Below are 15,684 nucleotides of genomic sequence, written 5' to 3' on the forward strand. Positions count from 1 at the left end.
CTGAATGTCACCCATGCCCGTTACCTCAAGAATCTCGTCATTGGCTAATCGTACCTTTCCAAAATCACCTTGTTTCAGATTCACCATCGTTTTCTCCGCTGTCCATGGCGTGAAACGAAGCCCCTGAATCCATGACCCAAGAGTCCACAGAGCTCTCCACACTAAGTAACAATGCCTCATCATCAGAGACATCCCCAACAGCACTGTTAATCTCCTTATTCTTGGAGTTCGGACACTCACTCTTAATGTGTCCTGCCTCATTGCAGCCCCAACACCTCATATTCTTCCGAGTTCTAGATGAACTCCTTCCCCGACTCCCACTGTTCCTGTTATTTCCCCTACCTCTACCAACGTTCAATAACTCACTATTTGATGATTCACCCGAACTTCTCCTTCTGACATCCTCACTCAGAATGAGATCCCGAATACCTTCAAATGTGAAACCAGTTGTCCCTGAAGAACTTGAAATTGCAGTCATAGTTCCAGACCAACTGTCAGGTAGAGATGATAACAACAATAGAGCCTGAACCTCATCCTCGAACTTAATCCCAACTGATACAAGTCTTGCCAAGATTGAATTGAGGTTGTTAATGTGAGCAGTCACTGAGCTTCCTTCTCGCATCCTCGTGTTCACAAGCTCTCGAATTAGGAATTCTTTGTTAGCAGCTGAAGGCTTTTCATACATATTTGAGAGTGCATTCATCATACCATACGCAGTAGTCTCCTTCATAATATTGAACGCCACACTTTTAGTCAGTGCCAATGTAATAACAACCCTCGCTCATTTGTCTTTCAATTCCCAATCAGCTTGTTCCATCTTCGCAGGCTTATCCTTCACCATAACCATGTCCAAATCCTTTTGACACAACAGAGCTTCTACTTGCATCTTCCACCAACTGAAATCAGTTCCATCAAACTTTTCAATCTGAAATTTCCCGTCTTCAGCCATAGCTAACGAGATAGAATTGATAATCACAGTTGATAATTTAGTCAAAAAACCAGACAAGCAAAACCAAAACCCTCTTATCACACCCAAAACCAAGAAAAAAAAAGTCGATGTAAAACCCAATGACTTGAGCACCCAAAATCTGAAACAACAACCCAATCCAAGAAAAACAACCTAATCAGAAAGTACGAAACGAATGAACTTGTTAGGCGGCTTAGATAATGGTTGTAGGCAGCAACAGTTGACAATGATGCTTCAAAGGATGATGTTGACGCCAGTCGGTATTCTTTTTTTTTTGTTCCAACGATTCACAAAAAAAGATCTCTTTTTTTCTCTATGAATCACAACGATATATATATATATATATCTATATATCTATACTACTTTAATAAGCATATAGGAAGGGCAAGAATGGTCATTTGCCATTGTACAACCATTTTAAGCACATTATACAACCTTTAAAGCATAAAGGTGTTGAAAAATCCTTTAACACGCGGTGTAGATGGTATGGATCCTAACCGGATCTCTTTGACCCGTTTTCCCTCTTATGGATCCAATATAAGGTTTCTTTCCATCCTTTCTAAACCCTAAATTCATTTCATCTACAGCCGCTCCTCCTTCTTTCTCTCTCTAGCGATTTTCAATTTAGGGTTTCACGAGATCTATGGTATGAGCAAGATCTCACCAGATCCAACAATGGTGTGGTCTGTAAAAGTGGTCAAGACAAGATCTACGCTTCAAGATCAGTCGATTCAACCCGAGGTAAACCCGAGGTTTCTCCAGGCGAATCTAGGGTTTCTTTATCAGTCGCTTCAAGATCCACGCTTCCTCAGTGATGAATCTCTCTAGATCCGACACCAGATCAACTGGTTTGACCGCTCGGTACCTTTCTTTTTACCATATCTTTTTTTTTGTTATTTGAATCGGATCTGTGTAATATTTCAGATTACCTGGTGGTTGTGGGTGGAAGATGGTGGCGATGAGACAAAGATCTACCGTTTGGTGGCCAGATCTACCGTTTGAAGTTGAAGGTACTGGCCAGATCTTAACTCAGTTTCACGGCAAAATTTATCTGAATTTTCAGCTGGTGTGTTCACGTTCACGTTTACGGTAAATCTGGTATAACTATTTGTTTGTTATTGATTAAAATCTGTTTTTAAAGCTGTGATTGACTAATTTTTTGTTGTGTTATAATCGGATTTGTTGTTGTAGCTGATTGAAGATGAATTTAATGATTAATAACTGTTTTGTTAGGCTTTTTTTGTTTAATTTTGATTGTTATTGATTGAAATCTGTTTATGAACTGTGATTAAATGATTTCATTTTTTTAATCGGATGTGTTTGTTATAGTTGATGAAAGAAGGATTAGATGAATATAACTGTTTTGAACTTTTATCTACTTTTGCTGCTGACTCCACAGATTCTCCGAAGATTGACGGTTTTTGGTGGGGCTGAGACAACGAGTACAGCCCGAGCAAAGAGAGGGAACCATTCCAACTGGAGTAAGTTTCCTATATATATATATATACACTATATATAATATGCATATTGAAAGGTTAGGATTGGTCATTCCTGTTATGTCTTTGAATAGGTAATTGCTGGAGAAGCAGGGGTTCTTTTTTTCTATATAGCAGGTTCTGAGTTTGAGGAAATGTAAGTATTATTTTCCTTTTATCGTATATGCACTCTTTGTCAGTTGTCAATTAACATCCTTTGGAATCACATTTTCAACTTCAAAACCCTAGAATTTATTGATCGGTTAGTTTGTAAATATCTGTATGCTGGTTGCTTTGGCACCTAAGTATTACCATATAATTCAATTCATTCTTCCTTATAAAATACATGTGTCGTTCAACTTAACACTTTTGGTACTGTTTTCAGAGAGCGGTGCTAATGCCAGCAATGTAGGGGATGATAGGCCGAGCTAGGACAAGAACATGGAAGGCTCTTGCTTTTGGCATTCTTATTATGGATAAGATGGACGTGAGTTGCTGCAACGTCGGGTTCAAAGATACCCCATACCAGTTATTTATGTCAAAAAGCAATTAAGTTGGGTGAAGAAGGATCGTTTACTCAAGAGAACTACAGTTTGGCAATTCGTGCCCTTGAAGATGTTTTTGCAACTTACGTGTGCGCAAATAACTCCAATAAGAACCTTATGGAACCTGGAACGTCAACTGTTTCAGGTGTTTTTAAGGATCGAAGAGGATAATCGAGGCAGAAACATGTGTACGATAAAAGAAAAAAAAAAGGAAACCTATGAAGAAAAAGAAGGTACATTTGGCAACCTTATGCAAATTTTACAAATATTCTATATATTTTATATTATTAGATCAGTTCAGAACAGGATATTATGACCGTTGGAGCCCAAGAAGCTTGTAGTAGCTGGTTTGCTTCTATCTAAATCTTGCATTGCTTTCTAGATGCATAAATTGCGTTATTTATCAGCGTAAGTTATCCAGAATTTAACGGGTCAAATTGGTAAATAAAAAGTTATAGCGAAAGGAAATGGGTCAAAGAAGGCTGGGAGAATACAACCTATAAAATGGCTTTATCTAAAGAAAAAAAAGTAGGTTGAAAGAGGTTAATCTTAACCAACCCTACTTGACCCATTTGACCATACAAATTAATATATCCATATACTGTTTGAAAGAGAAGACTATGATTTTGTTCAGATGGACGTGATAGGAAAGCAACTAGGTGTGTTGATGGAAGCCAATCAGAATGGTGATGTCACAAAGTCAATTGGAAGTACTACGATCGTGACGTTGATTGTTTCTTCTTGGTTGGCCTCGATTAGCATGAACTCTTTCAACTCACTATAAGTATGACAAAACCCTAACCTTTTTAATAAACCGCTCAACACAAAGCGAGTTTTTTTTAGGTTTTTATTGTTAATATTGCAAAATATGTCACACGAATGATAAGACCTTGAGTTTGTTTGATTATAACCTGGATATGAATATGTTTTGTTCTTTATTGAGTAATTCATTAGAATGCGAAATTATGATGATGGTTTTGAGCCTTTAGTTGGATATTCTACTATTTGCATTGTAAAGTGGTAGTTTTAAGAGAAAAAAGTAGAAGAGAATCCAGCTGAATCATCTTATCCAGTTAGTTGATGTATCACTGTTTTTAGTTGGATATTCAGACCTCTTTTTTGGATTCAATTTGAATTAATGATTTGGTGTGTTAGTTGTGTTTTCAGGTGGATTTAATAACAGTATGTTTGAAGGTTTAAGATTATAGTTTAAGTAATAATATTAATATATTATAGAGTAAACTGCCATTTTGGTCCCCGAGGTTTGGTCACTTTTGCCATTTTAGTCCAAAACTCAAATCTTTTGCATCTGGGTCCCTGTGGTTTCAGTTTTATTGCCATTTTGGTCCAAAAATGAAATCAGGTCATATCTAACTTATAAAATCCTGATATTTGTCTTATAAAATATGGTATTTATTTATAAAAAAGAAATGATCATTTTGCCCCTGCGGAAAAGGACAAAATAGCAGGATTTTATAAGACAGATATGAACTGATTTCATTTTTGGACCAAAATGGCAACAAAACTGAAATCACAAGGACCCAGATGCAAAAAGTTTGAGTTTTGAACTAAAGTGGCAAAAGTGACCAAACCACAGGGACCAAAATGGCAGTTTACTCTATATTATATATGGATCAAAGTTGGCAGTTGGCACCTCTACTTGTTTATATTGATGCTTTTTTGAATTTATATTTTTCTAAAGTAATATTCAGTTTAAGTTTATTTCACGTTGGAGAAGAAAACCTTTTTCTTTAGTGACTTCATCTTGAAGCAATTGGATATTTGACAAAGCTCTAGGAGTCTATATTATCATTAAATTTTGCAGTACCATTGCAGATTTTTTGTTTCCGTCTTTTTATAAATACTTAAACGGGTTGATGGGTCAACCCTTTTTTAATACAGGTCAACTGAACCCGACCTATTTTTAATAAGAATCAACCCAAACCCAACCCCTTTATCTAAAAGATTCTTGTTAGTTGACCCAAAACCTCTTAGGGAATGAGTAAGGATGTGAACCATTCATGCATTGTGAATGTTGTAGGTTGAAAGTTGTTTAAATGTTCGGGATTAGTTTACCACATTGTATTTTGTTCTATATGATAGGGAATGAGTGAGGATGTGAGCCTCAACAAGTTCTTTGATGGGAAGTCACTATTGTGAAATCTTGATTTGCTTGATGAATGATGGATTTTATCAAAGGTACAAAAGGTTATGCATCAGGTACAAGCATTGTTTTATGTTCATTGAGAATGGGCTGTTTGTTGGAACAAAAAACGACATGTTGACTTCTTGGTCACTGGTAACGAACAGTTAACAAGCATGAAGTTCTCAGCGGATCCTTTGATTATACATTAGTGTGACGATGTATCTTGCCAAAGATCTTATGTAAATTGCATTTGTATTTTAATTCATAAAATGTTTTGATCAGGGCCGTCCCTGAGAATCGTTAAGAATTTTTAGGCCCTGTGCGAGTTGAAAATATGGGCCCTACATATAAACCCATTTGTATAAAATCAGTGATAGGACAATGGTTGTAATAACTATAAACATAAAAAAATAGCAAAATGATCTTTGTTAGATAGTTAAACGAATCATGAGGTTCTCCATTTGTATTCAACTAATGAGTAAGTTGCCAGGGTCCGACGGCAATTTGCATGTCTCAAAGTCCACGGTTAGCAACCAAAATTTTAATGTGCACATCATCTTTTCAATCAAAATATAGGATTTGAGTGTTATCTTAAAAATCAGTATAAAGATGAGCACACTTAGTTTCAGAATGGTTTATCAGTCGTCACAATTATCCATGTTCATAGAATGAATAAACATCTCAAATTAGCATTAATTAAAACAATAAATCCAAGTTTTATGTTACAAATAAATTAATACACCTAAATTAGTTTTAACACCCTCCAGACAAGCAAAAGTTAATGAACACTTATATATTTCCGGCCAAAAGAAGTGTGAATTAGTTTGATGACACGAACTTCTCACAAATAAATAAACTATAAACTATATATTGAGTTCTACTTGGTTTATATTGTAAATGGTTATATAAAAATGAGAAACTAAAAAAACTTACAAATTCAAACAAGAAAACATGTACACCCTTTTTTATGTAAATGGTTACATACAAAATTATTCATTTAAACAAGAAAATATGTAAAATTTATTATGTAAGTGGTTAAATGAGGAACTAAAGACTAAAAAATAAGCTTTATGGATCTTTCACCTTGTTAATAGTATAAGTTGAATCAGCCCCTTGAGGCCCAACAGAACATGGAGCAACTAAAGAAAAATAAAAAAAGAATAAAACACTGTTAGTAGGATTCGAACTCTGGACGGCCATGTACATATACAAGTGTTGTTTCCATTCAGCCAAAGGGGAATTCTTATTCATCTATCCTACAATAGGCTTATATACAATAAAGATATATTTACTAAAAAACTTTGGGCCTCTCAATAGTTTGGGCCCTATGCGGTGGCACCTCCCGCACAGGCCCAAAACCGGCTCTGGATTTGATTGGTTGTAAATGGTTTCAGTAGTGACACATGAATGAGCTTGTTTTTCATCAACATGTAATCATCAGCACTCATTTACCTTTTAGTTTCACAAAATCATATACTAAACACTTCAGACAATGTATTAAAATTATCCACATGTTATTTTGGTTGATTTTCTTGTTATATTGCAAAGAGAATGAAGGGTTCCTTACTCTGTTGCTGTTGTTATATTTACAATATTAATTTATAATTTGCTGTAACAAAAACTGAGTGTAAGCTAGAATCACGAACAATCTCAAAGTGCATTGTGAGGGTATGATTGTCAAATAAGTAGACCAATGTTGTATTGAGTAGGTGAACAACCAAAAATATTTGGCTCCTGTGTCAATAATGTAATCCAACAAATCCATGCAATACTATGAGAAATTAGTCTACACACCCAATTCAAGTAGTTGATACACAATTTTTTTATGTTAAATTATTACTAATATTTTCTTAATCGTGCGTTCAAGGTTAAATTATTATTTAATTGAGATCATATATAAAGCTCATCTCATAGATAGACCACATTGATGTTAAGAAAAAAAAAGTGATAGATGTACTATACAATATATCGTGAGATAATTGATAAACTAATAGAAAAATGAGTGCCAACATATCACGAATAAGAAAACTAACTTAAGTACTATACAATATATCACGAGGCGACTAATAAATTAACGATAAATGAGTATCCTATTGTAAATCGCCACCCCCGCCGCATCGCGCGGGTAAATGACTAGTATATATATATATATATATATATATATATATATATATATATATATATATATATATAGGGTAAGGATAGTGTAAAAAGGGCCTAAAGTGTGAGAAGTGTATTATAACACTATATATAATACTATATAACACCATATAAACACCGTATAACAATATGTAACACCAAATAATACCATATAACACTATGTAACACTATATAACATTATATAACAAATATAACACAATACATCTATCATAGACATGCTATCAGACAACCTATAGTGTTATATTTTTTATATAATGATATATAGTGTTACATAGTTTTATATGGTATTATATGGTGTTACATATTGTTATACGGTGTTTATATGGTGTTATATAATATTATATATAGTATTATAATACACTTCTCATACTTTGAGCACTTTTTACAGGATCCTCTACCTATATATATATATATATATATATATATAGGGTAGGGCTAGATAGAAAACCCTATATATATAAAAAACCCGAGAAAACCCAAGCTCCCGACATTTTTTTTTTTTGAAAAAAATAACACATGTAATATACATGTTTTTAAGACTTTTGGGCCAAAAAAATCAAAAAAGCGCCGAAGGGATATTTAAAAAAAAAAAACAAGTTTCAGCAATTTTCAGCGAAATTATGGATTTTTTGCTTAACACGTGTTAGGAGCTGAAATTTGTTTATTTTTTTTAAAAAAATCCCTTCGGCGCTTTTTTGTTTTTTTTGGCCCAAAACACTCTAAAACATGTATATTACATGTGTAATTTTTTTCAAAAAAAAAAAAATGTCGGGAGGTTGGGTAAAAATGGCTTCCCATTTGGGTTTCCAGAGTTTTCTAAGAATTTTAGGGTTTTTTATCTAGCATTATCCTCTATATATATATATATATATATATATATATATATATATATATATATATATATATATATATATATATATATATATAGGATTATATAGGATAAAGATCCGTTAGGAACCACCTCTTATTGCGAGAACCGCAAGAACCAATGTGAACACGTGGCAAACTTGTAATTAATGATATTTAATTAAAAAACACGCGCTTATCATATCGTTCACTGCCATCGTTTTCAATGTTCACTGTTGTCTTTTTTAAACTAGGGTTTCGTTTGAGATTTTGCATAATCGACGACGACGGCGACTGATCTCTACATATTCACGGCGGCGACTGCTTTTCTACATTTTCACAGCGGCGTGGACTTACACATTTTACAGGGGGTTCAATTGTGATACTGATTTCGTCGTTTCGTTTGATATTTTGCATAATCAACGACGGCGGCGACTGATTTCTACATATTCACGGCGGCGACTGCTTTTCTACGTTTTCACGGCGGCGTGTACTTACACATTTTACGGGGGGTTCAATTGTGATACTGATTTCGTCGTTGGTATACTGATTTCGGATACTAATGGCTTCGTCTGACTCATCTCGTGTTGGAGTTGAACCTTCTGCATCGGGTGATCATCATACAACATCTTCTTCATATCATCCACATCAAGATGCTAGTTTTTGCGGCCCATCTAATGTCATTGTAAATCCTATTTTTGCTTTGGGTCCGTCTGATATTTCTGCTGTAGGTCCGTCTGATGTTGATGTCAATACCTTACCTGCTGTTAATCCAACTGAAAGTTACAATCCTGTGTTTACAACAGTTGCAAACCCAGTTGCAAATCGACACACCCTTCATGGGTTTGAAATTCAGACGCTTGATTCAATGTTTACATCAGGCAACGTAGGCTCTGAAACTGCTAACTTACCTGATCAATCGTTACCCGTTGACACCACATCTACTGGTAACACCACATCTACTGGTACCACCACATCTACTGGTACAACACCTACAAGCACAGAACATGAACATTTACAGTTCATTCGGTTTGAAACTAAAGGTATTTTATATCCATTTTATGTAAAATGTGAATTGTTCAATGATATACTCCTTTTTATCATGTTCATAACTTTATCATGTTCACAACTGTTTATGTTGTTCATTACGATTACTCAATATTATATGCACATGTGCATTGTGTATGTTGTTCATTACGATTACTCAATATGCACATGTGCATTGTGTTAACTGCATTGCATGTTTACAATTGTTTTTTGTTGAAAATATGATTACTTAATGTTATATGCACATGTGTATTGTGTTAAGTTCTTCATATTACACATTATTTATCTTTATCTCAAATTATGTTTTCAAAGCAAATTTATGCACGTATGCATTATGATTGCAAATCAATAACTTATGACATCGTACATTAACTGCCAATGTACATGTGCATATTAATTACAATTATACTATTCGTCCCTATATCATGTTGACAATTTTTTTTAATTTATTAATTATTTCTCACTATCATTTAATTTATTAATTATCTCTTACAGGAACTATTACGGCTGCCATACATGCTACACCTAATGGCACCCCGTATTGGATACCTCAAGTTGATGTTAGATACCTTCCTGTGGTAAATAGTACATTTACCCATTGGGAAGATATTGTCATGATGTACAACACATATGCTACGCAATCCGGGTTTTCTACTCGTATCGGTACATCGAAGAACAAAAAGTATCATGACAATCCTAATACGAAAATCTCCACTCATAGATATATATTATGTTCAAGAGAAGGACAACCACGAGTCACAGAATCTGACCCCAATGCTCCATCCAAAAATGCTCCAACCATTTATGATAAATCCAAGAAACAACATAGACGAAGCCGATTCACAGTTTCCGGGTGCCGTGCGTGTATTAAAGTGAGGTTTGATCGTGCTACCGAACAATACAAAATATATGGTTTCATCGCCGCGCACAACCATTGCATGATTGGTAGCGATCACGCCAACATGTTAAAACAAAACAGGAAACTTGGATTTGAGGAGCAACAGTTCATTCACAAAGTTAGTCTTAACAAAATCGGCCCAAGTGTTGCACATAACATTCAAGCATCACTTAAAGGCGGACCTCAAAATGTTCGTGGCACAACAGAAGATTTCAAAAATTGCTCTAGAGACATACGTGCATTCATCGGTGAACGCTATGCAGACATCCTCTTACATACCATGAGATCTCGAGTTACCAATCTTAATGATTTCTATTTTGATTGTGTCATAGTTGACAATGAGTTGCGATCTTTCTTTTGGGCTGATTTCGTATCATTGCGAAATTATGATGCTTTCGGTGATGTGTGTGCATTCGACGCTACATATGACACCAACAAGTAAGATACTATATTTTTTCATCATGTGAAACTACTGATAATTTTTTAATATCATATGTTTTATTTACAGATACAAAATGATTTTTGTGCCATTCACCGGAGTTGATCACCACAACAAATGTGTTATCTTTGGCGCTGGCATGTTATACGATGAGACTATAGAGTCGTATACATGGTTACTAAACACCTTTCTGGCTGCACATAAGAAACAACCAATCTTTGTTCTCACTGACCAAGACGCATCAATGAAACAAGCTGTATCAACCGTTTTCACAAACTCCATCCATCGTTTGTGCATGTGGCACATAATGAGAAAACTTCCGTCCAAGGTAAACACTCTATTTTTTATATTAACACGGCTCCAATTAAACCATATAATATGAGTAAATAATTCAACTTTTTTATTATTCATGTTTCCTCATTTACAGATTTCAAATGACATCCTTGATAATACCACTCTTCGTTCGTCAATACATAAGCTGGTGTGGAATTTATTCATCACACCACAAACATTTGAAGAAAGATGGCACGTGTTGATGGACGAATATCACCTAGACAATCATCCGTGGCTTTGTGAGATGTTTGCTATACGTCACGAATGGGTCCCGTGTTATTTTAGAGAGATACCGATGTGTTGTTTGATGAAGACTACATCCAGATGTGAGAGCTCAAACGCGCGTTTTAAAGTCAACTCGGCAGAAACTAACACATTAGTTCAATTTTTAATGTGTTTTGAAACCAGTATCGATGCTCAACGGCATACACAACGAGATCTCGAATTTAAAAGCGACATGTCGACCCCTCGCTTATCTACCGGTCTTCGCATAGAGGCACACGCGTCCGAAACATATACATGGTCTATGTTTCTTGAAGTCCGAAAAGAAATATATATGGGCATGTTCCATTGTATGCCAATTGAACGTCCTGGAACAACCGACGTAAAAAATTACACTGTTCGTCACTGCAAATCAAACATGTCTTATGTCAATGAATTCGAGGTATGTCCTTACCCCAATATACCATTACTACATATTAACCTCAATATATATATTATAACTGTCTACTGTCTGTTTGATCAATTTTTTATTATGCACATGTGCATATATCAATTTTTGTCATGTTATGTCTGTTTGATCAATTTTTATTATGCACATGTGCATATATCAATTTTTGCCATGTTACAACTATTGTAACCGTCTGTTTGATTAATTTTTTTGGTTTTAATTTTTGTTATGCACATGTGCATGTATCAAACTTTGTCTTATGTTATACCTATTGTCTGTTTGAATAATTTTTTGTTATTCACATGTGCATGTATCAAATTTTATCTTATGTTATTCACTCGTTCGTATATCAAACAGTGTATTTGAATCAATTATTTAAACTTGTTCATATTACCACTCATGTATTCATTCTATTTATAATATATGTTATGCATATGTGCAGGTGTCGCTCAATGTACCTGAACAAACTGTAAGCTGTACATGTCTTGGGTTCACTCGTATTGGATACCTATGCCGACATGTATTCTGTATATTCCGTTACCACCAAATTGAACGGATACCGTCCCACTACATCATTCCACGTTGGAAACGAGATGCGCTCCCGTCGGTTGTTCATAGCATATCTAACATATACTCATCTAACAACAGCGAGTTTGCTATCATCCACAATGAAATAATGGATTTAGTCACTCAATGCACAACCCGACTCAGACGCAATCCTGATCAGCTACGTTCCTTATCTGCTGAGATCAAACGCATCAGAAACCGCGTATTTGAATCGTTCCCATGTGAGCCTCAACCTCGTTCCGTTCAAAAAACTGCAAACATCAGTGACATCTTAAACATACCTTCAAATCTAAGCAAAAGTGTCCATCCTCCGCAAGGTATTAGAAACAAAGGTTGTGGGACCAAAAAACAACGGATCAGCCCCGGTGGTCAAAACATTAAAGATAAACGAAAGAAAGCCGGTAAACGACAAAAAGTCGCCCGCTTATGCAACAAATGCAACAAGTATGTATTTGACCATGATTCTCGCAACTGCGAGAAAATCAAAGCTGCCAAACTTGCTGCACGAGCAGCTAAACGTGCTTCTGCTATCGCCGCTGGACTACCCGCCTCGTCTGATTCTGATTCTGATGATACTGATGTTGATTTCGATGACACCGACGATGACACCAATGATGACATCGATGAGTATAATTCTTCTGATTACGATGCATCTGAATACCCCGTCTCTATGCAAAAAGCTCCCGTACCCGAGCAAACACATGTTGGGCGTGAACCTGAACAGTCTTTTGAGCCTGATCAAAACCTTAGGCGTTCAACTAGACGTCGCAAACCATCCAACATAGCTCGTGATTCTTGATTGATTTATTATGTATTACAACTTATGATTAGCAAACTTATCTAATTATGACTACTATCTAATTATGACTACTAATGTTTGTTTTGTTTATTTTTTATTAGTACCCATTTAACTTACAGTATTGATACTGGTGATTAACTTGTCATATGCACATGTGCATATGTATTTATAAATTGTATTTTACGTTTTTCAAAACCACCTGTTTATCAATATAATATTTTTTAACATTATACATGTTACTAGTATGATTACTAGTATGATTATACATGTTACTAATATGAATTTAAAACCATTTGTTAGTTATACCCAATTACATATACAAACTTAACATTTAATCTCTGTGTGTTTTATCACTTCATGCACATACTGTATGCACATGTGCATACAGTCATTTAACTTACTTATCAACTGTGTTATATCACTTCATGCACCTGTATGCACATGTGCATACGGGTCATTTAACTTACTAATCAACGTAACATTCCATATTTTAACAAACATATACATTTATAACTAATAACACTATATGCACATGTGCATATGGTCATTTAACCATATTATTTCACATGTGCATAAACAACACACAACACGAACTTGTTACTGTAACCAAATTAATTCACGTGTGAATAAACAACGAACTATATGAACTATAAATCCAAACATTGATCACCATATCACATATCTAACACAACAATTTTTACACTACACATTACCAATTTGCTAAGATTTCAAATTTTGAATATATCAACCAACTATTAGTAACATGATTATCTAATTCCAACCACACCTAACCAAAATTTAACATGCATCATAACTGTATCAACTTGTTACCTTCCCAACACAACCATCTAACATGCCTAACCAAACAAAACAATCCAAATTACCAGTTTAATGTTCAAATACTACCTACGTGTCATGAACTACTACTACCCTCAAACTTTATCCGCATTCTTCCATTTGCTAAGAGTGTCCCAACATTTTTCTTGTTTTGCTCGCTCTTTTTCCAACAATTCCCGCATTCTTTCATCTTCCAAATTTTGTATTGCTTTTCTTGCGAGGTACATAACCGTTGCCTTGTACACGTTCGCCTCTGATAGTAACAGTTTTGTTGCAATCTTCATCCTCATGTTTTGCAATTGCATGTCTTGAATATTTTTTTGCGTACTAAAACCGCATTCAAACTCGACATCACTCCCTTTGTACATTTCCATGTGCCTCATAGCAAACACGCCACAATCGTTGAAATTATCGCTCGTCGCCCATTCCAGTTTTTTCTTCGTCAACGGTGCGGCTGCCATGCGTGCCGCGCTTGGATGTTTAACATTCTTCAAATAGCCAACCATATAATTTTTCTACAAAAAAAAAATAATAATATTTAGTGTTACTACATGTCATATTCATATATCCTTATTTTCAAATATAACATTTAATATAAAAAATCTATACTTACCACTTTAGATGGCGTTCCATTTTCTTTAAAACTTCTTTCTGCTGACATTCTATAAAACCCGCGGCTACTCACCATATTATCAATAACTTCGACCTTTGTGTTCTCCAAATCAAAGCATATTATATAGAAATGCTTTCTTTCGGTCATTGGTATTATTATGATGTTAAATTCCTTTAACTCCAACATTTTATTGTTACACTCAACAACCTCCTTCAAGTGTGAAGTTAATATTGTAAACGCCTGTTGTTCCGTCTGTTTCGTTTTCAACACATAATCCGGCTGCACGTTACATAAATACATGTCACACACAAGTATAAATATCCTAAATATGATTGTTAAACATGAATTATAACACACTTACGATAGTTGTCGTATAACACCATAATCGCCTTTTCCCTGATGTATTGTTTTTTTTCTCTTCGTAATTCAAAATAGCCGCCCAACAATCTATCACGTTTTGTGAGATCCATTGCCCATCCTCCAATGTGTTTATCAAAAATGCGCGCGTTGTCATTCCATGTGAGGTTTCAAAAATAGTTGAGCTGTAATCGTCACAATAAATTACATCAGTTATGTTCCGTATGCACATGTGCATAGAATACATTACATATACTATACACCATATTTTTTATGCCAAAATTCATCAGCTCATATACCTACACTATATTTTTAACTACCCTTCAAATCACAATCAGTTATGTTCTGTATGCACATGTGCATAAAATACATTACATATACTATACACCATATTTTTTATGCCAAAATTCATCAGCCCATATACCTACACCATATTTTTAACTACCCTTCAAATCACAACAGCCGCTAACCTAATCAATCGCAACCAACCAGACCCTTATAACATGCGAACAATATAAACAACCCACCTAATTATTCTGAATTTACTGATTAAATGCTTTATATGACAAAAGTTTATGTCATTACTAAACAAATTGCTTCCTATACTACAATATGTAACAGATTTTTAAATAAAAATTAATGCATATTTAATCTTACTTGAATGTCAGGCTGACCTCTTTCTTCTCCTTTTCAACATCTATTTCTTTATCGTCCACATTACATTTTTTGCTCTCCGCCCTACAGTATTAATTTGTACTTCAGATTGTAATTTAAATTATTATGTCACAACAAATAATAACATAACATTATAATTCACGTCCATACCTTCGTTTGTTATCGATTGTTGTCAGCAAATATTGCCATAACGTTTTTTCATCATCATTTAATGGCTCATTCATGTCAACCAGATTTGTATCTCTACCACTCACATGTACGTTTACCTTTGTATCTTTAACACTCGCATGCACTTTTGTTCCAATGTCTG

General features: G+C 34.7%; 1 protein-coding gene and 1 long non-coding RNA gene across 2 annotated transcripts; one reads left to right on the top strand and one right to left on the bottom strand.

The window, feature by feature from the left end:
* Positions 1-1,446: 1,446 nt before the first annotated feature.
* Positions 1,447-3,272, top strand: LOC110866314. Its single transcript, XR_002551325.2, has 4 exons — positions 1,447-1,815; positions 1,892-2,448; positions 2,538-2,599; positions 2,828-3,272. It is a non-coding gene; the product is annotated as an uncharacterized LOC110866314 (long non-coding RNA).
* A 10,344-nt stretch (positions 3,273-13,616) lies between these two features.
* LOC118480559 lies at positions 13,617-15,656 on the bottom strand. The gene is made up of 5 exons (XM_035975570.1): positions 15,525-15,656; positions 15,357-15,437; positions 14,704-14,884; positions 14,343-14,621; positions 13,617-14,244 (listed from the first exon to the last, which is right to left on the bottom strand). Exons 1-5 carry the CDS (start codon positions 15,596-15,598, stop codon positions 13,825-13,827), a joined length of 1,035 nt encoding a protein of 344 aa, XP_035831463.1. The 5' UTR covers positions 15,599-15,656; the 3' UTR covers positions 13,617-13,824.
* Positions 15,657-15,684: the final 28 nt, after the last annotated feature.

The sequence above is a fragment of the Helianthus annuus genome, chromosome 7 (assembly GCF_002127325.2).
Source record: "Helianthus annuus cultivar XRQ/B chromosome 7, HanXRQr2.0-SUNRISE, whole genome shotgun sequence".
Lineage (NCBI taxonomy): Eukaryota > Viridiplantae > Streptophyta > Magnoliopsida > Asterales > Asteraceae > Helianthus > Helianthus annuus.